Source organism: Corvus cornix, chromosome 6 (assembly GCF_000738735.6).
Source record: "Corvus cornix cornix isolate S_Up_H32 chromosome 6, ASM73873v5, whole genome shotgun sequence".
Taxonomy (NCBI): Eukaryota; Metazoa; Chordata; class Aves; order Passeriformes; family Corvidae; genus Corvus; species Corvus cornix.
The window spans coordinates 8,762,929-8,789,696 of NC_046336.1; the positions used below are offsets into that span (position 1 = coordinate 8,762,929).

The following is a 26,768-nucleotide window of genomic DNA, read 5'->3' on the forward strand; positions in this document are numbered from 1 at the left end:
GCCATTACCACATGGCTACATCCAGAAAAAGGAATAAAACACCTTTCTGCCAGCACCACTATGTCCTAGGCCTTTTAAACAACCTGGAGCTCAACCCCTTTGATCCTCTCAAAGCAGGCTTTCTTAGCTTGTTTTCACGGAGGCTAAATGGACTTTCAGGACAAGACAGGAACACAGTCTACCAGCCTTCCCAAAAAGGCTGATGGATCTGTCTTCATTACAATGAAGTGGTACTCATTCAGAGTCCCAAGCGCAGAAATAAAATTGTTTGAAAATATTTTTAATAGCTCAGATTTAACAGATATCAAAATGAAATCATGCCTTCCAAAATTAATCTGCTTTGAAGTATAGATGACTGAAAATGAAGACCAACTCTTCTCTCTGTATTTTATTTAATAAAGCCCTGCAGAATCCCTTTTGTTATTACAGTGAGCTTTCTGGTGTACTAGAAATAAGGAATTACTAAGATGTCCTAAATTTAACATAGCAGCAGCAGGTTATTTCACTATAGGTTTAACAGCCTCCAGAAACGTCTCAAAATGACTACCTGACCTCAACAGCCCAACTTGGAGACTCGTAACTCTGGGACAGGTTCCCTTCTCCCATGTTATTTGCTACCAGCAGTTGCAAGAGTTGAGCAGAGCACTGTGACCGTGAGAAGGAAGCAAGAGGATGCCCAGCAAGGCAGGAACAGTCACAGAGGGATTCAAACAGGAACACTGCCTCTTTATTCGTGACTTTTAAATTTTGCGGAAAGGGCCTTAAATGAGTAACATAAGATGACTTTTTTTTTTCTTTTGTTCGAAATGAGACAGAACACATGGATCTGGGTTAGCTTTGTTGGAACCCACTGAGGACCACGAACAACAGAGTCAAATATATTCATTGTTCAACCTCTCTGTCCTACCAAAGCAATTCCTCCGTGAGATGGTACACTTGTATCTTTCGTGGCATTTTGCAGCTGCCTAGTACACACATTTTGGGTATTACACCAGTAAATAATCAGTGACAGTTTCTTAGGCCATTAGTGTACAACATCCTCATCCTCTGGAATACGTCAGTCATTCTGCACAACACGGTGCTTGGTTTTCTCTTAAAATTCTGAAAGCTGCAGTTGGAAAACCTCTGAATAAGCACACATTAAATACATCCCACAAAACAATCACAGAACTAAGAAAGACCACAAGGAAGTGATCAGTCCCTACCCCCTGTTCTTGAAAAAATAGTAAGAAAAAATTAAAGAAAAAAACTTGCCTCTTCCCTTGCATTTCAACAAATCTTAAAAATCCCAAGAAGTTTGGGGGGAAAATAATTTTAAAAACCCCTTCACATGTTGTGGCAGTCAGTAAGAAAAAAAAAATAAGCCAACAAAACACTGCTTTCAATTTATATGTATTTCCTTCTCAATGGGAAAGATCAATAGTTTTAAGAAAAATACTACACCTTCTTTCTGCTCCATATGTTTCTCTTATTGGTTCATTTACACTGGGCTGTTCTCGTACGAGCAGTTAGTACATCTTTTTGTCATTTTAGCCTTCCCCAGCCATTAGTGCTAACCACTGAGACGGTGCAGCTCTCCTCTGCCATCCTGCCTCAGCACTGCATCTCTTTCTCCGGCCCTTCTCCCTTTGACTAATGTTCACCAACACTCATACATCATTCCCAAATTGGTCCAAATGAATTAAACACAGCTCTGCTTAACATTACGAGATTTAAATGGATTTTCTCTCTGCAGGTCTGCCCCATAATTGGGTTTATCCATCTTGTTGAAGTACAGTTTACACTTGCTAACATCACGCCAATTCAAGCTACATTTTCTGCTCCAGTGGCAGGAGTGAAGCAGATTTGTCATCGGATCATAACAGGTAATTCAAACAACAATTAGTTTGATGACGGCCCGTATGTCAATGTCTGGTCCCAGTCAGCTCTGCTCGCACCCGCTGCTCTCTGTGCACTAAGATGAATTGTGCTCACAATTCTTCAATTTCAATCGACAAATACTTACCGGAAAAAAGCTGGAACTCGATTGACACCAAACCTTCCCATCTCCCAGCGAGCGCCCCGGGGGGAGAAGCTCTGGGTAGAGCAGGACGGTGCAAGCTCCTCTGCCCTCCAGCTACACCATGGCTTCTGGCAGATGCTGAAGGACGGGGGCTTCACCACACTTGTGCAGGGCAGCAGCAGCCCTCTGGAAACACCTCTCACCTGCACACACAAGCCTCACCCAAACTCAAACCCAGCAGCCTGTGAGACAGGTGCAGGCTGCCCTGACTTTGCAGCCCTGCAAACTCAAGCAGAGAGGCAAGCCTAGACAGAGGCTAAAATGAGATTGTTTTCTGATGGGTGCCACAACCACAACCCACCATAACTGCCCCAGGGGCAATTATGAAAATCTGAGCATAACTGAAGATGAAGCCCTGATCTTCTCAAGTTGGGAAGTCAGCACAAGAAAGCTTTAGCTCCAGATTTCAGTGTACTGGCAGAGAGAGGGCAGAACACTCACGAGTCCCAGTTTTTAGTGAAACACTTCAACTCCCATAATAACATTCAAAATATTTGCAGGCAAAGTCATGAGTTCTGGGTTTGAAAATACCATGCATTTCTTGGAGGGCTGATTTTGCCAATTAGACAAGACATCATTTGCCTCCCCAAAGCTGTTCAAGAAAGCTTGTTCCAGATTAAAAGAAGCATTATTTTCTGAGGGCCAAGTAAATCTAATACACATTCATGTTTTTCTGGTCCCTTCATAAACATGGCGTTATCTCTGATACAGCACTGGTAATTTCAAACAGACATGTACACCAGTATCTATAGTATTTACTACAAATGTGATCAATCCCTTGGCTACTTTTACTCTTACTCTTTCTGCTTTAGAGAAAGAAAAACCCTAAGTGATTTTCCACAATATCACTTTGCCTGCAATTATATATTAACATGCAATACCAGTTGCTGTACATCGTTTAAATGAAAAATCCAGCTAGCTGGCTGAAAATGTAGGAACACTTTTAATAATTAGAAAAAGATCTCCACTGAAAGAAACCAACATTTAGATAGCAGTCTTGGTTTAAAAATTAAAAAGTGCTTAATGAGCAACAAAGACATCAGTGACTAAAGATTTTCAAAGCCAATACCAGCATACCATAAAAATCTCTTTAACCTAAACATTGTAAAAGAAGATTACTAAGTTCAGATCAAAAAGTAGTTAAAGCAATGGTATATAAAATATTCTGCTTCTGGAAGTAGCAAGGAGAAATTCTGAACAGATAGAAAGCAGATACAGTAAAACTTACTGGAACCTGGAAAACATCATTCTGTGTCTCTACACTAAAATTTAAGTCAGATACAAATCAAAGCCCTGAAAAAAATTACAGTATTTTGTGTCTCTGGTTCACATTTTCTGTTCTAATACCATCAATGCCTCCCCAAAAAATTACAAGCATGTCTTTCATTTTCATCTTTTTTTATTATTCTGAAGCATGGTTTATAGACGGAGGCAAATCAGACTCACCATGGCCTGATGCTCAGCTGAGGAAAATGATGAGAGGGCCACCAGGGTTTTTTTGTGGAGGATTTGGTGGGGATTTTTTTGGTTTTGTTTTCTGTGGGGGTTTTTTTTGAAGCAAGGGTTACAACAGCTCACAAAAGTCTTTGGACAACGTACATTTAGCAATTCTACATTTGTTTTTTACCTCATGCTGGTATTTCAGGATAATTCTGAACACTGGGAACTGCTCCAAGTGTCTCAGGTCACTTCTGAAAGTACGGTTGGCATCAATCCCACAGGTCGTTCCCTTGGAGGGCTTCCCAGCATCTTAGAAGCACCCAATCGAAAACTCCAAAACCACACAGAGACATCAATTCCCACACAACGCCCATCATCTGGTGATTTGTGCCTGTCAAGTTCTGAAGGAAGAAACCCCAACATGCCAAACACTGAACCGGCAGAAAGAGGTCACAACATCTTCACCACATCCCCAGCACTTGACCCCAGCACTGGGCAGGGAAGTGGTGGCAACAGACAAGGCTCTGGCAAGAAATCAGGACCCAGTTTTGCAACCATTACTCCTGCCCCACTGAAGGCTGGGGTATGGTGTAATGTCCCCAGACCACACCCTTATCACCCTTATCCACAAGGCAACAAAGCCACTCGTACCCCTGAGCAAGGCAGGCACTTATTGCACGGTGGAGGGGGCAGCAACCCTAACAGGGTGTTTATTTTTGCCAAGCTGGCACGGGAATAAGGCACACGTGTGCACGTGAGACAAGGGCAGGGGTCACAGAGAGAAAAAGTAATAATGACTTCCAGGTTTCGGAATTGCCTGGCACTCCAGAGCCGGCAGATTCCAACTCTGCCAGCTATTCACAGCCAGGAAATACCCTCTCTCTCAGTCATCGCTCAAAATAATAAATATTTATTTATAAATTGCACGCAGCCCGTTCCCGTAGCATGGGGCTGAACAGAGCAGAAATAAGGGCAATGCAACCCCTTAATTGTCAGAATATATGCAAAAGCAAACAGGGACGACAAGTTACACGCACACAAGCTCAGATAGTACCAGGAATCATCACCAGCATCCAAGAAATTATAAAGACAACTGTAAAACTCCTCAGAGTTTTAGATCTATTCTCTCTTCCAAAACACGGAGATCTTTCCCAGGTCATAATCCCTCAAAAGAGGAGACTTCCTACTCTATCACCAAGCAGGCTCAGCTCCAGCCATGGAGCACAGGTGTCAGGCTCACATCCTGGCATAAAAGGAGATGGGTGGTGATGGTGCCTTGGATGCAGCACTGGGTACAGCACAGCCAAAAGTCTATGCAGGAAGCAAGAACTGAGTGGAGCACCTAATAAGTGGTTACTTTTTTTTTAATTTAATAAGTCTCAGCTATCACTAGCAGCCAGTGCAAAGCCTCAAAGCCAAGCAGAGTAACACATCCTCAGGCTTTTGTATCCCAGCTTGTCCTGACGGCTTCCGTTGCAAATCAGTTGTCGTAGCTGGAGACTGGACTTGAGATGCTGATTAAACAAAGCTCGCTCTGCTCCTGTCTGACGCAGTGCTTCCCCGTCCAGCACCTCATTAACAGGCTCATGGATATCCATCCACTGTGACTGCTAACTCCACTGGCTGGTGAAGGGCATGCACCATGCTGGCAAGAGGCCGGATCTGAAAAAAATCCAGCTTTTCTGAGCAGTCAGAGCCCTGTCCCAGAGCAGCGTGGATCACTGTGCTGGAACCACTCTCCCGTGGCGGGTGAGCTCAGGCAGCTGGCATGGGGAGCCAGGCTGAGGTCAGGCTGCTTGGAAAGAGCAGAGGGTACTGGACCAGCCAAAGGGCCATCACAGCATTTAAGATTTGCTGGTTTGTCCCAGCAAAATCCTCAACAAACCAACCTTGGAGTGCAGAGGGACTTGATTCAGAGACACAGAGTACATCCATATCCCTGTGCAAAGAGCCTTGGCCAAGAGCCAACCAGAGAGACCCAGCAGTCAAAGTAGGTCCTGCATTCAGGGGAAAGCAGAACACCAGAGACAAAGGCTTGTATACAATGGCCCTCTTTAAAATAGTAATTGAAAAAAAAAAAAATCCATAGGAAAACTCTCATTGGCTTCATCAAGGCCAGGATGTGACCCAAGCTTGTGGAGCCGCCCTGAGGGAAGGCAATTAGCCTCACTCAAGGGATGCCAAAAAATTTAGCAGAGCATCCATAATCACCCTGAAATGTTCTCTACTAGCAAAGCATAATGTGTTTATCATTTATTTCTCAATTAAGTGGTGCTTAAATTGACTAGGGAGTGGATTTCTACTGTATATTGATTAGCCAATAAAAATACATTCTAAAGCAAGCTGGATTACAGACAAAGAACATCCATCTCTCTGCCAAGCAAGGTGTCTTCTTGGGACAGGCTGCCCTACGTTCGCTGCACCTCTCCCAGCAGTTCAGCTCTTGTGTAGAACGTTTTTTACACAATGAATGAATTCCTAAGGCTACTTGTAAAATTACTAGGCGCAGCCTTGTTAAACATTCATTTGGAGCTAAGACAATACATTAAAAATCACAAAGCAAGTGAGTGCCAAGTGCAGTGCTACCATCAAAGCTAAATAAACAGAATAGCCCATCAACGGCTTATTCCCCCAGCTAACTCCACACCATCCATCTGCACTCACTGTCTCACAAAGATCAATAGCAAGGCTCATTGATTATAATTGGAACAGGAACATCACACCCTTTTCCTTCCAGGTCAAAAAGCACAGTGACTACAAGCCATTAAGTACTTTGTGGCATCACTTGATGACTGTATTTATGCCACGTACGTAGTTATGATTATTGCATGGAATAATGTTCATTTATTTCAGCAACAGTCTGACAAACTATATTTATGCTGCACCTTTGGCCTTCTTGCTTGAACTCTGCTCAGCAACATCTCTCAGCTGGGACTACTTCTAACACACAAGCCCTCCGAACTGCTTTCAAACTACCAATGTTTCTTGGATGTTGTTTTGTTTCAATGTACTACAAAAGGGCATTTTTTTTCTCTCCGCTCTTCCACCCTCCTCCTCTTTTCCTCTTGCCCCTCAAGCTGCTGGCCAAAGAAAACAAAGGATTTTAAGCTACATTTCTTGTGTGCCCTCTGTGAGCACTGCGAGTCTGAAGCGTTATGAAGGTTGGCCCAAGAAGCTGCATTTCACCACCCACCTGGGGAAGATGCCCCTCAAACCCCAGCAAAGCACACAGGAAACCTCACCACCACCTACAGTCCCTCAGGAGCTTCCAGGGGGCCTGGCTGACCACCTTGGAATATCACTTTATAAAATGTGGCCTTAATTTCAGACATTCCCATACTGCAGTCACACGACAGCTTCCCTATCATTCCAGGCTTGCCGTGTTTTTTATGGACAGCCAGCAGCAGAAATATTAATGCTACTTCTGTATTTCAGAGAAAGAAAAAAGGTATAGACACATACTTATATTTAAAATATATATATATGCATGCACACACACGCATATAAACCCCTCTGCTGTAAACGAAAAGGCTGGTTTGTCTGAAGGTGTTATAAATGCCCTTCAGAGCTCATTTAGCCTGGGCTGCATAATCTCACCAATGAATTTGCCACTTGTAAATATTCCAAATTTATGCCAATAAAGTCTTCTCAGGAACCAGACAGCCTATATATACACACATATACACAATCCATGTATGGAGCCATTAACATCCATTTGTGGTTTGTTATTCTTGTGAAAGATCAGCAGGGGGAAAAAGGGAAAGTCCAAACCCTGTGTCCTCAGAAAGAACACTGAGCACTCAGCAAGCTGGAAAAGTGGAAGCTCACACCCCATCCATGAAATGGGGCAGGTCCACACCACTTCTCATTTCAAAACTGAAAGCATGGCAGAGACAAGAACATCATGGAGAAGGGAGATAAATGTAGGAACTGATGTTGTGCCATGCTCTCATAAAAGGTCTGGATATACCTACAGAGCCTTCCTTATGACTGTCATATAAACATTACACTGGGACTGTGTACAGGAGATTAAACTGGAGGAGACGGGAGCTTCACATGTGTCATTTTACCAAAGGTTATTTTAGGATCAGCTTAGAAGCTGAGTAGTGGGTGGCAGCTGATTATATTACCAGAGGCATATCTAAATATCATGGGCCCATCAGGATCTCTCATAAAGGGTTGTGGCTGCAATGGAACTTGAGCTTGAAGGTTGGCCTGCAGAGCAGTCCCCTTCCCCAGGGCTGTGGCAATCCTCTCTGGGCATGAGCTTCCCTCAGAGCAGGACATAGACACAGCACAAGCACTTTGGCTTAAAGGCCACATTTATTCAAGGAATAATGTCAAGGAACACACCCAAGACTGAAGCAGCGTTTTCCCAGCCAGGACCACTCTGCTGCCCTATGAACACTGGTGAACCACCACGAGCACACAGAATACTTGGGCACAGGGAACATCCAAGTACCACACAGACAGTCCTACATAGCCAAGCCATCACCAAGCTGTATTATCCCACCAGCCAGCACCAAGCCACAGTTCACTTGCTGCTGTGCATGGCAAGTCCCAGCAGTCAACTACCTCTGGAGTTCCAGCTGTCAGTGGATCACATTTTGATGCTACTGAAGGAGAGCTTTGGAGGAGCACAGCCCATCTTACCACAAATCCAGAAAAATGTGCGTAGCGGACTAATCTCCGCTTACATAAGAAGTGTCTGAGTTCTCCTGCATAAGCACCCACCTTCACAATCTTGAGTCAGAAACCAATGCTACCTACTCACAGAGTCATGCCCATGGCTTGAGATGGCCAAGCAATGCTGCCAGTCCTGTCTTTAAATGGCCTAATTTCAGGTGATTTAGAGGAAACCACACAGCTTATTCATATAGAGAGTGACCACTGGGCACAGCACCTAATGGTAGTGCTTGTTCTCACACGCAGACAGATAGGCCTTCCCCTACAAAAAGTCCTCCAAAATGACTAGAAAATAATCACAATACTTGATTCTCAAGTGTTGCCATGACCTCAAGTTTACAAAAAAAAAAAATCTCAATATATACTTAAATACATGTGTGTATTTACATAACTTAAATATGCGTGTGTACATCAGCATTAAAATAATATCATAAATATTGGTGTTCTATAGATTATAGATATTGATGTTATATAGATATTAACATACTATTTTAATATATAACACATCTTAATAATTTCCTATCAATCTCTTCCAGATTTCTGCACTAAACCCCTGGTTCATAATTAGCTCTATTTAAATATTTTCAAGGCTTATAGCATAGTTTTTTAGTACTACTTGTACAAAATCTGCAAACACTTATTGAAGCTTTTAAAGAGAGGTTTATGTTAAAAATGAACCATTACTCTGAAAAGCAGCTAATTACATCTTCATAAATTTGTAGCTGCTAAGTCACCCAAAACACTACACAGAAGTCAGCTTCATTTTAGTTCTGATGTTGTTCCTCTCCCATTTCCCACCGTTCCAAGATTTTGGTACCTGTGACTACACTGATGTGCTCATTTGATTAAAACCAAGTATTTCTACTGCAATTCTTGGATGAACCACTCTGTCAGGTTTTGCAGGCCCAGAAGTATAAATTAAATCTGAAATCTAGTGGGCAGTGTTCCTTCAATTGTAAAAGCACTCAAATAACACCAAATGCTAACGGCTCCTCTGGCTTTGTCATCTAATAGGACATTAGGAAGCCCATTCATCACAGGGCCACATTCCCCTGGTTTTCCCCTGAACACGAGTTAGAATCAGCTGATGCTGGACCTGAGTCTTCCTCCGGATCAGAGAGAACAAGATGCCACCCAGCGCCCACCTTGCCTGCTCAAGCGTTCCCAGTAAAAGGACAAATCTTACTACAGTGGCAGAAAAAGGTTATTTAGTTGCTCAAAGGGGGCCTCCAGTGATCTCCAAGGTGACCCCACCTAGCTGCTATCCGACAAACTAAACACAAGCTGCAGTGACTGTATGTAGCATGGAACAGGCTACAAACTTCCACAGCAGGTACATAATGCTGCTAACAAAGTAACAAAGAATCGGGTGCAAACAGCAGAAACTAACACAATCTATATTGGTAAACACTGAGGGAAAGGAAACCAACACCAGTTTCATCTTCTGGTAGCTCAGTGTATACACATTCATACAAAAAGAGATTTTTTTTTTTTTTTTTTTTTTAATTCATTTCCTCTCTCTACTTGGATAATACGTCTTTAACTTGCTTCAGTAAAATCCACACAACTGCAAAGGCAAAGAATCACAATAACCACTAACTTACATCACCTGCCAGGAATAAGATCACCTCAACAGTTTGCAATTCAGAGGTTAATCTACTTAAAGTTTTAAGACAAATCGCTACTCATTACCCTACTGCAACTACACTCTTTGGCAGGAGAAGGTCACACCACCCACCAAAGAGAAAAATATGCGTCTCTAGTGGCTCAAACCATGGCACCTCATTGAAGGACTATTTTTAGCCACCTTCCAGACAGCCTCAAATCAGTGAGAAATATTTCTTTTCGTAACTTCAAATTAGCCTTTAATAAAGAACTCTGATTGTTTCCCCAGTATAAGCCAGGTTACCTGAGAGTGTTTGGAAGAACACTTGCCCTCCTCTGAACAGAGGTACAACCACAACCCCTTTGGTGCATAACCAAGACAGGGAACTACCAATTTCTCCCTTGGTCAAACAGTCCCACACCTGAGCCTCCCGTTGTGCTACTCAGCTGAGTTATTACTCATTGAAAAAGAACAGCAAGTAACTTCTGAACCATTTCACAGGCAACAGCCTTTTTCTGCCCTCCTACATGAACTGAAATGCCAAATACCAAACCTATTTGTAGCAGTCAGGATTAGTTCTAACAGGAGAATCTGAGAGGATAACTGAGAGGATAAACTGATCTGAACATTTATCTAATCGCTAACCATTATTCCTACTTATTAGTTTATTGTACCCCAAATGCACAGAGCACTTAAGATAATAGAGAAAGTTTGATCTGTGCCTGGAGAAACTCCCGTGAGTAGGACAGAAACTGAAATAAGATGAAACTGTAAGAGAAACCAATCTCAAGTTACAACCACTTGTGACAGCAGGGACATGGATCTTGGCTTTCATTCGGCAAGAACCTCTTTACTGGAACTACCCCAAAGAAAGATAACCCTCTGTTAGATATTCAAGAAGTTACACAAAACTGTAAATCTCTGCATCAACAGAACAGAATACCAAAAGGAGATGTCCTAAAGGATCTAGCACTTCATGCTCCTGGCTTTACTGATGCTCTTCCCATCTCTGGAGATTTACTCTGGAGTCATGAGACAGCAGGTCACCTTTGGAAACTACACACATCTTCAGCTTTAGAGGAAAATCATCTTGGGAGTCAGACACCCCAGCTGCCTTGACTGTGCTCCTACCAAGCACAGCATGCCCACGTGAACACACACCTAATGCAACTTGCTGATTGTATCAGTATGCTGCAATTGGGGTTGGTGATTGCTGGCACCACAAACCACGGCAGTGTCCCAGCACCTCCACTGCACCTCCGTTCCATGCGAACATTCAGGTTGAGATGTGATCACTCTGAAGGCAATCAGTGTGCAAGATCATTACCAACCACCTCGTGCAGCTATACCTTGAAAAGTGACTCCATGAAAGTGGTATGAGGGTGAGGTAGGGAGGAAAGAGGAGTGTAGTGTTTATTTCCTTTTAACTTTCCATTTCATATGTGTTCAGTGTCATGTCTGAACATGTTCAGACATTTATTCCCCTCCCCATATACCCTTCCCCCAAATCCTTATCCTACAAATTTTATCTGGGATCAGAAAATTAAGCTGAATTCGTTTCTCTTTCTTATGCACAGAGTAATAAAAAGACTTTGCAATCCAAATGCTGCACTTGTGTACACCTGCGTTAACCCCATTGTCCTCAAATTATTCCCTTAACAACGGCTGTGGGTTTGCACAGGTGTAGAACAAGCCCCGTAATTGGAATTTAACAAACAATTCCAACAGCAAAGAAAAAAAAAAAAAGAAAAAAAAAAAGTGAGACTTCAGCTCACTCCTTGCAGCATTAGCTACCATGTTCAAGAAGGAAGAAAAAAACCAAAAAACAAAAACAAATTTCAAAGGTATTTAGGTGTGTGCAGATGCTGGCAAGTAACTCAGGAGATTTCCAAATACTGCCCATTTTCTACTTAAATCCACAAACCAGAGCAATAGCATGGAGTATAAATGAAGAAGTTGCTTCTCATTTGCACCATTTTTTCAGTATTCTCTTCAGCCTCCTTCATGCTTCACCAAGTATTTTGCTTCCAAAATAAACTTCATAAGCTTCCTCATGGGATCACAATTTAGGCCATGATCCTACAAGCCCAAAAGCACAAACCCAGCAGGGCTGAAGACAATTCCTCAGAGGGTTGGTATGGAGGCAAGCCCAGAGCATGTGCCGGACTGGGGCTTTGCACCACCAGCTCCCAGGAAGGGAAGCACCTCCAAACCACTTCTGCACTAAGAAACTACACCAACAGAGAAGCAAAACGGGGCCAGGCAGAAAAGCAGGACTGAGGAAATGCCACACAACAAGAAGAGGACATTGGCTGCTCCGTGTTGCTGCTCCAACTAAACTCAACAGCTGCTCTTCCAGGCTGAGCTAGATTTTACACAGCTGTAAAATCAAATAAAAGCTTTCTGTTGCTGTCACGAGCTCTGGCTTGCGACCACCACTTCCAATCAGCTTCCTCCAGCCCTCTTTCTCCATGCACCAAGCCACAGCCAGGACATGGACTGTAGATGTGGTTAGGCTTTGTTGTGATGGATAACTTGGTCATAACAATCTAATGGAAATGTTATCCAGCTGGCAAATGAACAAGATCTGTGACTTTATAGGGACAGCAATTACTCCTCAGTGATGCAGAATTACTAGAGGTCTCAAAACTGAAGAGATGCCCACTACCGACAAATTACCAAACCAAGAAATTAATTACCAGCTGAGAAAATAATGGACAAGGGTTAAGACTGAAAAGCTGCGTTCAAGAGAGGTCCATCATTTGCAACAAGTACATTCTCACCAACAATTAGTCCTGGTACAATTAGTACCACACTGGTACTCTTTCAGGATGGTAGACATCACAATTGGTCTGCAAAGCATCACTGGTTGAGATAAAATAGCATCATCTAAAAATGGAGACATTTTTCAACCCGACCATGGCATTGTCCAACACACAAACCCCTCTCTATGCTCCAACACTGCATAAGCAATTCAGTATTACTTCCAGGAAAACCCATGTCTTCCAGCTCCTCTTTGCAGCTCCAAGACAACTTCTCCATCATCAGAAAGCCCTGCCATATTCACACAGCACGGTCACAGACAAGGCAACTGAACTAGGGGAGCACAAGCTGTTGAACATTAGCAGGCATTTTTGTAACTCAAACTCCAAGACAAGTATTTTTTCCGTAGCTTTTTCAGTTTAGGGCACAACCATGTGAAAACAAAGAAGTCTGCTTTTTGCTAAAACATAAGGAGATCTAGCCAACTTCTTGATCATCATCATTAAGTGGAAAATAATTGAGGGGGAAAAAAAAAAATCAAACTACACAAGAACACACGATCTCTGAGCTACAATTTTCACAGCCTTGACTATTTGCTTTAACAATGTACCCATAATCAGCAGCAAGACCTTCCTTTACCCTCTGGTCCATCCATATCTTAGGAATTCAATGCAGTTGCCAGCTGATCCCAGGTCTCCAGAAGAGAAGAAGGAAGGGACATACAGCACTCACAGGGTCCCAACACAACACCTGACCAGCCATGCCAGAGGTCTTCAAGGCAATGTGATACAGAGAAACACAAGACAGGGTGAAGACAGTGGCCTAAACAGCTCCTCTCTCTCTGCATTCAGATGAGGTGAATGAAGGGGAGAAACATAACACTGACAAAATGGTTAAGTAAATTAGCCAAGGTCACCAGCTCCAAACCTTACCGAAGCGGAGATCCTACATTATTTTGGGGAGAACAAATAAAAGGCAATCACAAAACCTAAATAGCTATTTGAATGGAATCGAAATTACCAACATTACACCCAGGATGATTACTTAAGAAACTCAAGGAGCTTGCTATTTTCTTTTCTTTAGAAGTAAAGGCATACAGGAAATTCAGCAGTCACATTTTCTTCCTCAGGCAAGAACACCCACACTGCTCACTCACTCATTCACTCCCATTTTTCTCTGTGCAGTATCTGCCCAAAAGGATCCCAGACCAAGTCCTCCAGACACTCCTGCATCGTGCACAAAAACAATCCTGATTTTTACAGTTTTATTTGGCTTGTTCACAAGACTCAGTCTCATGTAATCCACAGGCCTGATCCTTCTCCTAATAAGAGCAATGGCAAAACTCCAGCTGATTCAGTAGTTCTGGACAGACCTTGCAGCAGCAAGAGGATAAACTTTAAGGGCGCAAGCCTTATCCATTCACTTTTCTTGCTTCCACAAGTAATCCTTTTAAAAATAATGGGACTGCTCCTAAGATCCTGAGAATCAAACATGCAGGACTGAATAAGAGCAGAAACCAACTGAGAAATATTTGGGGTTCCCCCTCCACCAAAGCACAAGTGCATTTCCCAAAGCATCCTCTTATTCTGGTAAATCAAATGACAGCACCAAAAAAAAAAAAAAAAAAGCAAAATGCCTGAAAATGCTGTTGGAGGCAGGAAGAAGAAACCTAAGTTCTTCTTCTTTTAAAACAAGGACAATCAAATGATGAGTAGCTCAAAATGTGGCCACACACACACACTCCTTCATATACACATACATACACAGAGGCAGTTCATCAGAAGTGAATCGGAGAGAGAAAGATGAATTTGAACCCTTTATCCCCTGTCCTTTATAAAGGCTGCCACTCAGTAAACGGAGATTGCTCTAATTACTGTGACAATTCTGCACCCCGTTCAAACAACTTTTGTGTTCTGGACAGGTTTCTCCGCGAGTTTGAAATTCTTGGCCTGAGAACCACTCTTGTCTAAAAGAGGTTTCTCGTTGCAAACGCAGAATGCAACACTAACAAGTTGTCCCTCTTTTCAGCTCCTTTCATTCTCCTCTTTTCCAATTGCCTGATTCAGGGCTTAATGGAAACTTGTCAAGGCTTTTCTTCCCACAAACCCTGTAGAGCCCCAAGGCAATCTGTGCACAGAGCAACCACAGGAATCTCATATTGTCAATTAAAATTGAATAGACACCTGATAACCAAGTATACGTTCAAGAATAATATACATCACATGCGTATACACAGATGTACCTATGTAGCCAGTCCAATGGCCACATCTGGACACACCAGCAGCACAGCAACTCACCACTTAGCATTTACAACCACCCAGTGACACCCAGGTTCTAGTTTCACTTTTTCATTCCATATTTATTAAATTCAGTTTCACATTTATGAAATTAAAAACAAAGTATTTTCAAGTACTGTAGTCGAGCAACAGAACACAATGGAAAATAAACTAACTACATATACCAAGCACTTGGCCTTTAATAACCCTGGGGATTGTAAAGATATTTAGCTGCTATCCAGATAAAATAAGCTCTGTGGATATTCTTTACACAGTGGCTTTGTGTGTGTGACCAATGCAGTAATTATGTTTGTGACTAGCTCCTGTAAGTACCTGGTTTTCATTTTAATTGACACAGACATGATTTAAACTACATTTTATGGTGTAATTTAAAAATTAAGAAAAATCCCATAGGAGAATGTAACAGGGATTGAAGTAAACTGAGACATTTGGCTAATAATAACAAAAAATCTCAAAGAACTTGACTTCCAGACAGACAACTGTCATCTGTAACTCCTCTGAAAGGGAGAAAACCTTCTTGTAAATGTCCCATAGAAAACAAAGATAGAAACACTGATTGCCATCTTATTCTTGTGATGTGTTCATTCAAGGTCACACCTTCCCTTGGATTCTTTAATATTGGCAAACATTTATAATAGAGCAGTTTCAATAGCTGTCTGTTCAGCCTGGGCGTAGATCAATGCAGCATCTATATGCCGACTTCCAGACCCTGCCTATGCCAGACTAGTGGTCCTGGGTTTATAAATCTCTTATATCTAATTAAACCAATGTAAACCTCTTACTGTGTATGCTCCCAAACCAGTTCACTCATTTAACCGAGTTAAAATTATTCAGGTTAGGGTTTAAAACAGTTCCAAGATAACCTTTATTAAATATTAGTGTCAGTTAAAAACAGAAATCAATGTAGTGGCTTTTCTCCAGAACAGAAAAGCCTATAGTCTCAGACTTTTCCAGATCATTATTTAAGAAGTCACTGACTCCAGTGGGAGTTCAGATGTGCTCCAAGAGGTACACCTCCACCTTTTCTTGCTCCATTTTTCCCTTTCTTAAAATAGGACAATTTGCTTCTATTGTATCAACATCCAAGAATCTCTCATATTCCTCAAAAAGTCCCTTTGCAGTATTTTCAGATTGGCAATTTCTATTACTTCCCACATCCTCCTTTTGGACTATTTTTTTTGGTGTCTCAGATGCTTCACCAGCACTAGTGAATTAAGCAGCAAAGAATGATTTTGTTGTATACAGTATATTTTATACCACACTTTGGAAAGACCTACAAAGCTGTGAGAGAGGCACAATTCGAGCACATTTATACCATTCTTGGTAGCCATAGGCATGCAAATGTACTTCCCATGGATCCTAGGGCCCTAAAACCTGTTCTGCCAAGAGGGCAGAACAGTTAGGCAGGACTAACAGTGCCAATAGGAATAACAAAATGGTTAACACTGACAAGAATCAGTGTTCAGCCTGACTCCCTAGCTGAAGACCTGCAGGAGTTTGGTACCCAGAACATCTTGACCCCAAAAAAGAAACTGCCCTCCCATCTTATCCCTCCTTGCACTTCCTTCACCAAGCAACAGAAGCATTTCAAACAACATAAATCCATTCTCCACTCAAAGCCTACTTGGCTCCTATAATTTCTATCATTTTCCTGTCATCCTTTCTTCTTTGCTGAAGCCAGCAGCATATGAGTCAGACAACAATCATTAACTTTTACAACTTCCATACAAATCCACCTACTCATATTAGAAAAGCAGAATTGACATGCAACACAGCCTCGGACCAAACCCTGATTCTGCCAGGATGCTCCACACTTCTGTGGGAAAGTCAAATACTGCAGAAGCGGGAGCTCGTTCAAGAATGCACCACTGGAAATGCAACTTTACTTTTCCCCCCCAAGAGTAAAGGACTATGAAGAAGCAGCAATACATCAATATCATATTTAGTTGAGTTTGGCTTTCTCAATACCTTCATCCACTTTTGAAGAACTTGGCCATTGGTTCAAGACACATGGGGCCTGATGCAAAGCCCTTCGTTATTAATAGAAGCCTTTTTTCCACTGACTTCAATGGATCTTGGACCAAGCCCAAGGAAGACAAGATTTCACAGCAGTAAGAGTGACACACATTCTCCTCATTGAAAAAAAAAAAAAAAAGAAACAATACGAAGCATTTACGATGTCAATCTCTACAGCACAGTTTTGTTTGTGTTTTGCTTTTTTAAAATAGGCTCTAGGCTGTTGGATTAGTGCACCCAAAAAGTCTCTCTGAAGCTGGAAGGAATCACAGGCAGATACAAAATGCTATGGTGAGACATATAACAATCCCAGTACCTCCCTCAACTAGGATATAGAGGCATCCTCTACCACAACATTTCTTGTAAGTTGCTGCAGCCACGCTTTAAAGTATCCCAACACTATAAACTCCTCCAGTAACAGCTACAGTATTACCCATGATGAATTAATTTATATTAATATGGCTATCATGTGCATTTCCGTATGAAACCCATTGTTCTGGAACATTAATAAAAACCTCACTAAGTGAAGTAACATGGTACCCCTACACTTAGTTTAAAGATATTTAAAATAAATACATTTAGAAGAAAATTACTAATATCTTTAGTTTATCATATTTGGCAGAGCAAGCAGAAACCCAGTTATCTTCTCAGTACGTATTTATAGCATCACCTATTCCCATTCATTCTGCATTTTCTTAGAGAATCTGCTGTACCCTACATCTGCAATTCATTGACTTTACAATTTACCACATGTTGAGATGGAGAGGTCTCAGCTCCATTTGAATCACTGCACAAATATGCAAGTGATTTATCGTTTTAAAACTAAAGACTGCAGAAGAACGACTCCACTTTTCCTGAACATTACTCCTTCTGGCAGACCATGAACAATTACAGCGCGTACTAATTAAGCTCTGTAAATGTGCTGTGCCCTGCTAATGCCTACCAGGCCTCAAATTTAGTTGCATGAAGCCAAACTTCAGCCAGTGACTTAACTCATTCAGCACTGCCCGGTTGCCTGAGCGTGACCCCACAAAGAATAAGGGTCGAGGGTTTAGCCAACCTAAAACAAAGGCATGAGACTGAACAGATTTTGCGGGAAAGAATCACTGGGGAGAGATGCTGGAGGGGGTGGGAAGCATCTTGGGAATGAGAGGAACATCCTTGTTGATAACCTGTTAAAAAGGTACAATACCACACCAGCTTTGCAGTTCGGTGCTGGGGGATTCAGATCTGTCCCCGGGGGCTAATAAGTCACAGCGCTCCATTGATTAGGGAAATGCATAAAACCTTCAACAAAACTGTACAGCTATTTGTGGAAGAGCCGAATTGACAGCCCTCTCTTTTTTTTTTTTTTTTTTTTAAAGTCAGGCTTTACATGGCTCTAGAAGAAAAACATATGGCCAAAGGAGTGCAGCTTTCCACCACACACATAACCCTGCCTTTTTCTTAAATTAGTCTCCAAGCACAACAGTAACCTACGGGGAACCTGAAATCAACTGCTGGAGAAATTAAAGCTAAAAGTAATACCTATGCATATTTGAGTAATCCCATGATCTTGTTAAAACACATACACCCCCAGCACAGACAAGACAGCAGCACTTCAAATCTGACTGTCCACTCCAGCAAAGCGTGTGTAATGGGGAGTGAGCCGAGAACAACGAGCTTTGCTGAGCAAAGCACTGCTTCTTCTCAGGCCCCAGACTTTTCCTGACACTTAAGAGTCAATCCCCAGATCCCAAGCTTCCCCTCCAACCATCCGTTCAAACACTGGCATTTCCCCCCACCTCCCCAAGTTTCTACAATTTCTCCTCACGCTCCAACATCCCTCCTTTGTCCTCCAATTACTCTCCAGTGGCCCCCTGCTCTCGAAGTGCCTCCCCCCAGTTAACCCCTCCCAAAACACCACCCTGCGCACATCCCCCCCGCTCCCGTCCACCCGGACCTACACATCCATCCCACATTGTCCCTTCCAGCGGGACACAGGCTTTCTCCCCTAAAAACTGCCTCTAACCTCAACATCTTCATTCATTCAGCGCATGTTTTCCCTTAACGTGGGCTTTTGCCGCTTTCTAAGAGACCCTGTTTTATACACACAAACCAGTCTAATATACGTATTTCCAAGCATCCTCCTTCTGCATAAAACCTGAGGCAGTTTTTTCTCTCATCCCCAGCTCAGCGGTATGTGAGAAAATTAAAGGACATTTCCAGGTGTCATCTGTCTTTAAATGTTTGCTTGTGTCGGTATCTAGGAAATACTGCACAATACGGCTGTAAAGGACACAAGCTCTGCTAAACTTCCCTCCTTCAGCCTGGCTGCGTCACCCTCTGCCCAGCCTCTACAGCACCACAAGCGTTAATTATAAACTTTGGAGCCTATGTAGAAAAAAAAAAGCACAAACATAAACCAGTAGTTGGGAGGAGCAGCAGAAATATTCTTTGCTTTTAGGTGGGGAGAGAAAGGATTTCCATATCTCCCCCACACACCCCCAGCACCACACTTCATCTCTCATTGCTTATAATTAGTGAAAGAAATTTGACCCACTGCCAGTGTCTGTGGACCTTGGATATTATAAGGCCAGCGTGGCGTCAAATATCTTAACATTCATAAGTGTTATAGGCTGTAAATAAACCCCGTGGATTTATGACCCTGCGGTGCTTGCCAGCAAACGACTGTGGCACATTTCTTTCAGCAGACCTGTCGAGGTGCAAGTTTGCCTTTGGTTGTAAAATTAACCATTTCCTTCACAAATGTGCCCAATTAAAAGTCAAAGTTTTAAGGCTTACTTACATATTTGCCAGGACATGGGACTGAGGAGACGCCCAAGGAACACAGCTTTAAACTTCCCCCCAAACCTCACAAGTCCCTCCAAAGCAAAACTTCTCACAACAGCCCCAATGTGCAAGGAAAGTGTCTGATTTCACCAAAAAGTCCTGGAAAAAAACCCAAACTGACAACCCAACCGCTGTTATATTTATACGTGCCTATCGCCAGCCCTCATTTTTGGCTGCTCTGAGGCTGGGGGGAGCAGGCGTCTCCCCCCGGGCTGTGCCTGGAGAAGGATCTCCTCCCTTCCCCCAGGATAATGTCATCTGCTTCCTGTGTAGGAGAGCATTTGCTAAATCCAGGTTGTCTCATGCTTAACTGCCAATAATCCAACTTCCACATAACTCCCAGACAGCTGGGAAAAGGTCCTTAGAGTTTTTAGTCATGGTACAGAAACACACGTCCACACAAAAAATCTGCAGCTGTCCTTTTTCTCTACAGCACATTTTTTATCTGATTTTGGGGCCCACTCATGAAAGTCTTGACAAATTTAAAACATTTTTACCTACATTCTGGTTTACAAGCGCCAGTGAAAGCTGCAACATACTCCTTCCTCCCCTCCATCTTCAGCTGACAAACCAGCACATACTTGCTTGAACAAAAAATGAAGGGGAAGAAGGGAAAAAATAAACCACACCACCCCACTCAACATCCTCAGTCCTTGTATGAATGCATTCAAAAAACGTGGAAAGGCATCTACTGTAGTTATTTTTCAGTACAGATCAGCCAGTGGTGCACCTATTAAAACTGTTCGATTTCCAAAGCAAATATTATTTTTAATGAAGTGCAGTCCTGCAATTATCCTGTACACTCAAGTAACAGTACTGCATTATATTGTTTTGCAAGGTCCCAGAAACATGAAACTTTTCTCTAACTAATTTTCATAGCCCCCTGAAGAGAAACTGATGGAGTAAGCAATGCAGCATTTGCTCCAGAATAAAATCTTATCAAGGGGGAAAAAAAAGAAAAAGAAGGAAAAAAAAAGAAAAAAAAAAAGAAAAAAGCATAGAATTAAAAATAAATCAGCTTCTTTACTGAAAATAAGTTAACAAACAGTCTGCCAGCCACCGTATACCAGCTATGCTAATTCTATAGCAGAGTGATTCAGCAATCTACCTAATTAAGCATGAGGAAAGTTTCTTTATGGAGGTTCCATTTGATTTACACCACAGGATCATCAGTTCTTATTTAACAGCTTGTTTTTACTCAAGTCCAGAAACTTTATTAAAAGCATGTCCATTCATTTTTTTTTTAACAAAGCAAATAATTCACTCTCTGCTGAATAGCTCTGTATCATAAAGTACCAAAGTGCTGACATATTAAGTTGTATCTACATTATTAAACTAGTTGGTGGACATTAATACTATAATCCATACTGCAGACATTAAACCTCAACCATAAAGATTAGTAAAGAATTAATATTGTCACATCGAGACTGAAACCTTAACACTCCAGCCATAAATATTTCTGAAAGAGATGAAACACAATTAGCATAAATACCAAAGAAGGGCAAGAACACCTGTTCTTTTTCAGGGCGATAAGCATTTTATTGTTCTCTATTTAAAATGTAATGACCTGTGTAATTACAGTAATATTACATTGTATTGCAAGGGCTTGGAATGTCACACTTTGAAAAGTGTTGTCAAAACAATTGGAGGGAGGGAAAAAAAAGGACCACCATTAACCCTTCACACCCCAGGGTCTACAGCTTTTTTATTAGGAAGGATTATGTTGTTTGATTCAGTAGATAAAGGAAAATATCAATTTTTCAAGGCAATTAATAAAAAGTGTTTCTTCCTAAACATAAAAATTGAGGCTATGGGGCTGCTTTCCACCAGAGCTATTCCCAACTCCCAAACTTCAGGGCCAAACGCAAGCTTACCCCTACAGTCTCACTCAGCCAGCAACAACTTGGGGGATAGGAAGATACAACAGCACCAGTAAAAATAAGAGCATCTGCCAGCAGGGTTTCCTCAAATCACAATACATCTATTTGCTTACCAAAAGCATTAACCAAGCTCCAAATCTAAGCTAAAAATCAGGTACACCACTTCAATGTTTTCCAGCTCCGAAAGGAAAACAGTCTCCTTTACTATCCATAACATGCAGCTATCCCAGTCCCTCCGCAAGTGCAGGGATGGAACTGGTGCTCTCAGATGCATCACTTCATTACTATTTGACTAGACCTCTACTTAATAACATCTATTCTCATAAGCAAGCCACAGTATTCTATCAACAGCAAAATCAGCATGCAAAAAATCTTTTGATTTTTTTTTAAAAAATTATTCCTATCAATCTTGATAAAGAGTTCACAGTATTTAAAGCATTATCCTTGAGAAAAGATTATTCCCCATAAGCAGATTTTATGATACTTCATAATTCTTCACATTCCTTAAGCAGTAAAGGAGAAATTGCTGCCCACAAGTTTGCTCTTGAACAGACAATTACAGGTACATTTAAAAAACACAACAATCCCACTACATCCACAAATAAAGCAACAAAAAAAAAAAAAAATCCAGGAAAAAAACCACAACAAAAAGACCACACCCACAGACTTTTAAGATTGTACAACAGTAAAAGAAAAAAAAAAGCCAATTTTGCTACGTATCTGCATCACCTCTTTACCTTGCATGCTCTGACACTCAACAAATATGGCTCCAGGAAAAACTACATAAATAAAAATAAAATTCGTAATTATGCAGAACCATCTATACCTTTCCAACGTGTATTTAAAAATAAAATAAAATCAAACAGAAGAGAGAAAGATCTAGTTCATCTGGAATTGAAAGCTGGTACAGCAGAGAACTAGAATCCACCTAAAAATAGTGTGTGACAGACAACAGCTATCCCGCTGAATCTTTATAATATTCTGTTCTCAGGCCTAAATAAACAACTTTAATTTTCCTGGCTATAATTAAGTGGCAGGCAAACAAACAAGCATACAGAATGTGAAAGAATAAGGTTAAGAAGATAGGAGAAGGTTGCTGGAGCCTGGATGTGGAAATAAGAAAATTGCCTATTGAGTGCGGAAATATCCTTTCAGAATTCATCTGATAACACAAGCAGGCCACCTGCTATACCAACAATAAACCAACCTGTAAGCTTTTGTACAGCACCTTTAATTCACACGAACCCAACATTCCTATGGAGGCCTTTTTTAACTGTGGGGGAGCAAGGGGAGGAATGCTCCAGGAGAGCTAACTGCTGAAGGATCCTATCCCCACATGCTAAGGGAAAAGGGATCTGTAATAAAGGTAATGAGGAAAAAAGAACTGTAGCTGTTGTAAGAAAAATGCTTTAAGAAAAAGGCAGCAGAGGTGTGCTTCCTATTAGTCTGCACTTGGAACAGTGGAATGCATTGAAGGTAAAAAACGAGGAAAAAAAAAAAAGAATACAAAGCTTCACAATTCACAACAAAGTGATTTGGAACAAAGATTGTTTTGCCATCTGGATTCTGGTACTTATGGAATTTGGAATTTATCACCATCATTCATATACGTGTGGGTGACCATATTCAAAAGAAAAAATATAATGCATTCAGCCCCTGAATTCCCCTCCCCATCATTACAATTGCAAACTGCAGTCACCCCTCTGCTACTGTCCCAGAAATTAACTCCTCATAAAAAGACCCTCAGAAGCCTCCAAAATAAAACCCTGCCACAGCCCTAAATATACCCAAAGTCAGAAAACCTTCCTCACAACCTCCCTGTCACTCTACATTTACTAATCTGTGTCTACTGACGTTTTACTAAGTGAAAACAAGACTGACCCGATGTTTAATATTTTAATGCTTTAAAACACTTGTAGATCTGATATACTGAAGTTGTCCAAGCCATCAGTCATTAGTACGGCTTCAATATCTACCCAACAGTAGATCTATTATTGTAAATCGCTATCTCGTGTTACCACAAGGAAAAAAAAAGTGTATAAACACACATGGTGATGGTGGGAACGCTTCAGATTCAGAAACACCCAGAAGAAACAAAACAGCAACGCTAAAGCCATCGGTAGGAATAAGTAGTGTTTGGAAGTCCCAGTGGATTTAACCGTTCAAAAATGAAAAAAATTTTAAACTCTTTAAAAGAGGAAAGAAAAGGAGACACTTGAGAAATCTGATGTCAGAGCAGAGCACACCGTGGGTGACACTACGAGCGGGAAAACAGCTGGGACTACAAACCCACCAGCAGACCCCAAAGTTTCCAGGGATCTGGGGTAAACCTCGCTCTAGCTGCAGGCACACGCAGACCTGCACCCCGCGCCAGTGAACCCCGAGTTAGGAGTGGGAAGAAAAAAAAAAAAAAAAAAAAAAAGGCTAAAAAAACCAACAACAAAAAACCGGACGCTTTCAGCAGATTGTTTTCCTGCCAGCATACTTCCAAGAGGAATTTTGCTCGACTTGTCTGATTATTTTTTGCGCTGCTGTTGTTGTTGCCAGAGCCAAGCGAGGCGAGTTGTTTCCGGACTCAGCCCTGTGCCCTGAGCGCGGCTCCCCCCGCTCCGCACCGGGACGGAGCCGTTCCCCGGGCACGGCCCCGCTCCCGCCGGGCAGGGCAGCGGCGCTCGGCCCCCGCACGCCGCGGGGCGCGGATCGGGGCGGCCGGACCGGGCTGAGCCCGGGCACAACTCACGGCACCCACGGCCCGAAGGGGCACAATGAAATCGCCGTTCCCGCAGGCCGGGGCGGGCGAGGGCAGGAGAGGGTTAAGGGGGAGGAAAGGGGAGGGGGGAGCCGGCCCAGCCGCCACGGAGGAGGGCAGGAGGCGACGGATCACCATGGAAAACGAGGAGTTTGGAGGAGCGGATCGCAGGCTCAGCCGGGAAAAAATAGCCCCCCTCCCCAAGGAAGGGGAGAGGGGATGAGAGCGAAGGAAAAAGGGGGAGGGGAAAAAAACCCCCAAACTTCTAGGGCTTTTTAAAATTTGTTTCCAGTTTTGTTTTGAGGCCGAAATAGGTGTTGTTTGGAATTTGTTTGCTTTGTTTTTCTTCCCTACCGCCCCCCCCCCCCCGCCCCGCAGAGGAGGTTACGAGGGCTCCAAAAACACTGCCCACAAAACTGAAAGTAAAAAAAAAAAAAAAAGAAAATAATAGTAACAAAGAAGAAAAAGACAAAAAAGAAATAAAAGGGAAATTAAAAAAAAAAAAAAAAGGAATATGGCGAAGCGTAAACAAACCCCCTCCCGCCGCGGCCCGCGGAGTTTGGAAAGTTTGCGGCGCGGGGAGGGGGCGGCGGCAGGGCCGGGGCGAGCGGGGCACCGGGAGCGCGGCGGCGGCGGGAGCCGGGCAAGGAGCGGGGGGGGGAGAGGGAAGAGAGAGGGGGGAAAAAAAAGGCACTTACCGTTCTCGCCGTCGGAGAGAGCGATCCATTGGGCAAATACGGGCTGCTGAGGTCGGGGATCATTATAAAGGGATAACCCGGGTATGGTGGGCCCTTAAACAACCCTCCATCTTGCCTCTTCGCAGCTAACATGGCGGGGAGACACGAGCGGGAGCGGGGAAGGAAGGGGGCAACAGGGGGAAAAGAAGGGAGGAGAGGGGGGGAAGGAAAAGTTTTTTAGCAAGTATCCCAAAAGAGGAGCCGGGCGCCCGGCGGAGGGGCGGCGGTGCGGTGCGGGGCGGGCGGCGGTACCGGCCGGGCCCGCGTACTCACCTTCCTCTAAACTTTCCCGGGATTTATCTCTGAAAGTTTCGGACCGAGGCGGGGGTCGCCGCTCCGCCTGGGAGCGAGCCGGGGGTCGGCGTGGGGCAGTTGGGGAAGGGGGTGGTTGGGGTGGGGAGGGTGGTTTTTTGGGGGGGTGGGGGGGGAGAAGGGAGGAGAGGAGGAATGAAAGGCGAAAAAGAAGGGAAAGGTGCGGGGAGAAGGTGGAAGGGGAAACAAACAGAACAAAACAGAAGGCATCGTTACAAGTTGGTGCCGCGGAGAAAGTTGGGCGCCGGCGGGAGCGGGACCCGGCACGGCGCCCCCGGCCCCGGCGCGGCCCCGGGCACAGCGCGGCCCCCGCCCGCCCGCCCGCCGCCCCGAAACGGCCCCGCGGGGGGCTTCCCCCGTACCTCCGAGTCTGAGGAGCTGTTTTGATTCGTTTCTGATTCATTGACGAGAGACGACTTGACATCAGCTAAATCCCTCTCCGCCGAGGAGTTCTCGGAGATCTTCTCCTCCTGCTCCCCTTCGTCTTTGAAAGAGATCAGTTCATCGTTGGCGCCCAGGTCGTCCCCTCCACCGCCGTTCAGCTGCGGCATTTTCCTCCTGCTTCACCCCACCAGCAGCAATTTTGCAAAAAGGGGAAGGGGAAAAACAAAAGAAAAAAAAAAAAAAGGAGGGGAATGGGGGGAAAAAGGAAAAAGAAGAGGGGAGGGGGGGGGAAAGTTTGCACCAAAAAAATAAGAGTCCAAGGTGAAAGTTTCTTTTTTTCCCCTTCTCTTTCCTCCTGGGGAGGGGAAAAGAGGGAGGAGGAGGGGAGGGAAATGTCTCTTCTTTGCTCCTTTGCACCAGTGACTTTAGGCTTCTTCCTTTCCTTCTTCGGGATTTTCTCTTTCTTTCTTCCCGGGAGCTGCTCGGCGTGCACTGCGCGCACACGCACACCCGCGCACGCACTCGCGGAAAAATTAATAATAATAAAAAATATATAAACCGTGGGGAGGGGGGAGCAACGGGGGGGGGGGGGGTGAAAAAAAAAAATGCAACAAACCAAGCCCAGAAGTCAGCTGTGACGGGGGGGCAGTCGCCGCGGATATGGGGAGCCTGTGCCGCTCGGGTTTGAGTGAGTTGAAGTTGGACTGAGAGCTTTTCAGTTCAAAGGCGGCGCTGATTGACAGATAGAAAAAGGGGGATCGAAATCCGGAGGAACGGAGAAGTCTGGGATCCGGGATTATTGACAGGGAGCGAGAAACACACCAGGCACTTAATGAGATGCAGGAGAGGGCGGGGGCTCCCCGGTGACGTCTGCATAAATAAACAGGTCTGGGGCGCGGGAGGGGGAGGAGGAGGAGGGTGGGGGAAGTAGGAAACTAACAATGATCCTTTTTGGCATGGGAGCAGGAGCGCGAGGGGAGGGCGGCGGGGGCGGGGGCGCCGCT

General features: G+C 43.5%; 1 protein-coding gene across 25 annotated transcripts in view; it reads right to left on the reverse strand.

The window, feature by feature from the left end:
- Positions 1-26,031, reverse strand: part of TCF7L2 (transcription factor 7 like 2) — a 172,539-nt gene extending 146,508 nt beyond the window's left edge. For all 25 annotated transcript variants that reach the window (XR_005602197.1, XM_039554037.1, XM_039554036.1 and 22 more), the window contains exons 1-3: positions 25,743-26,031; positions 25,342-25,408; positions 25,030-25,154 (exon numbers count right to left, since the gene is read on the reverse strand). Coding sequence is in view for 24 of the 25 variants with exons in the window: in XM_039554037.1 (XP_039409971.1) it covers positions 25,030-25,154; positions 25,342-25,408; positions 25,743-25,931 (381 nt within the window). In the remaining variant the exon portion in view is untranslated. The remainder of the gene's footprint in view (positions 1-25,029; positions 25,155-25,341; positions 25,409-25,742) is intronic.
- Positions 26,032-26,768: the final 737 nt, after the last annotated feature.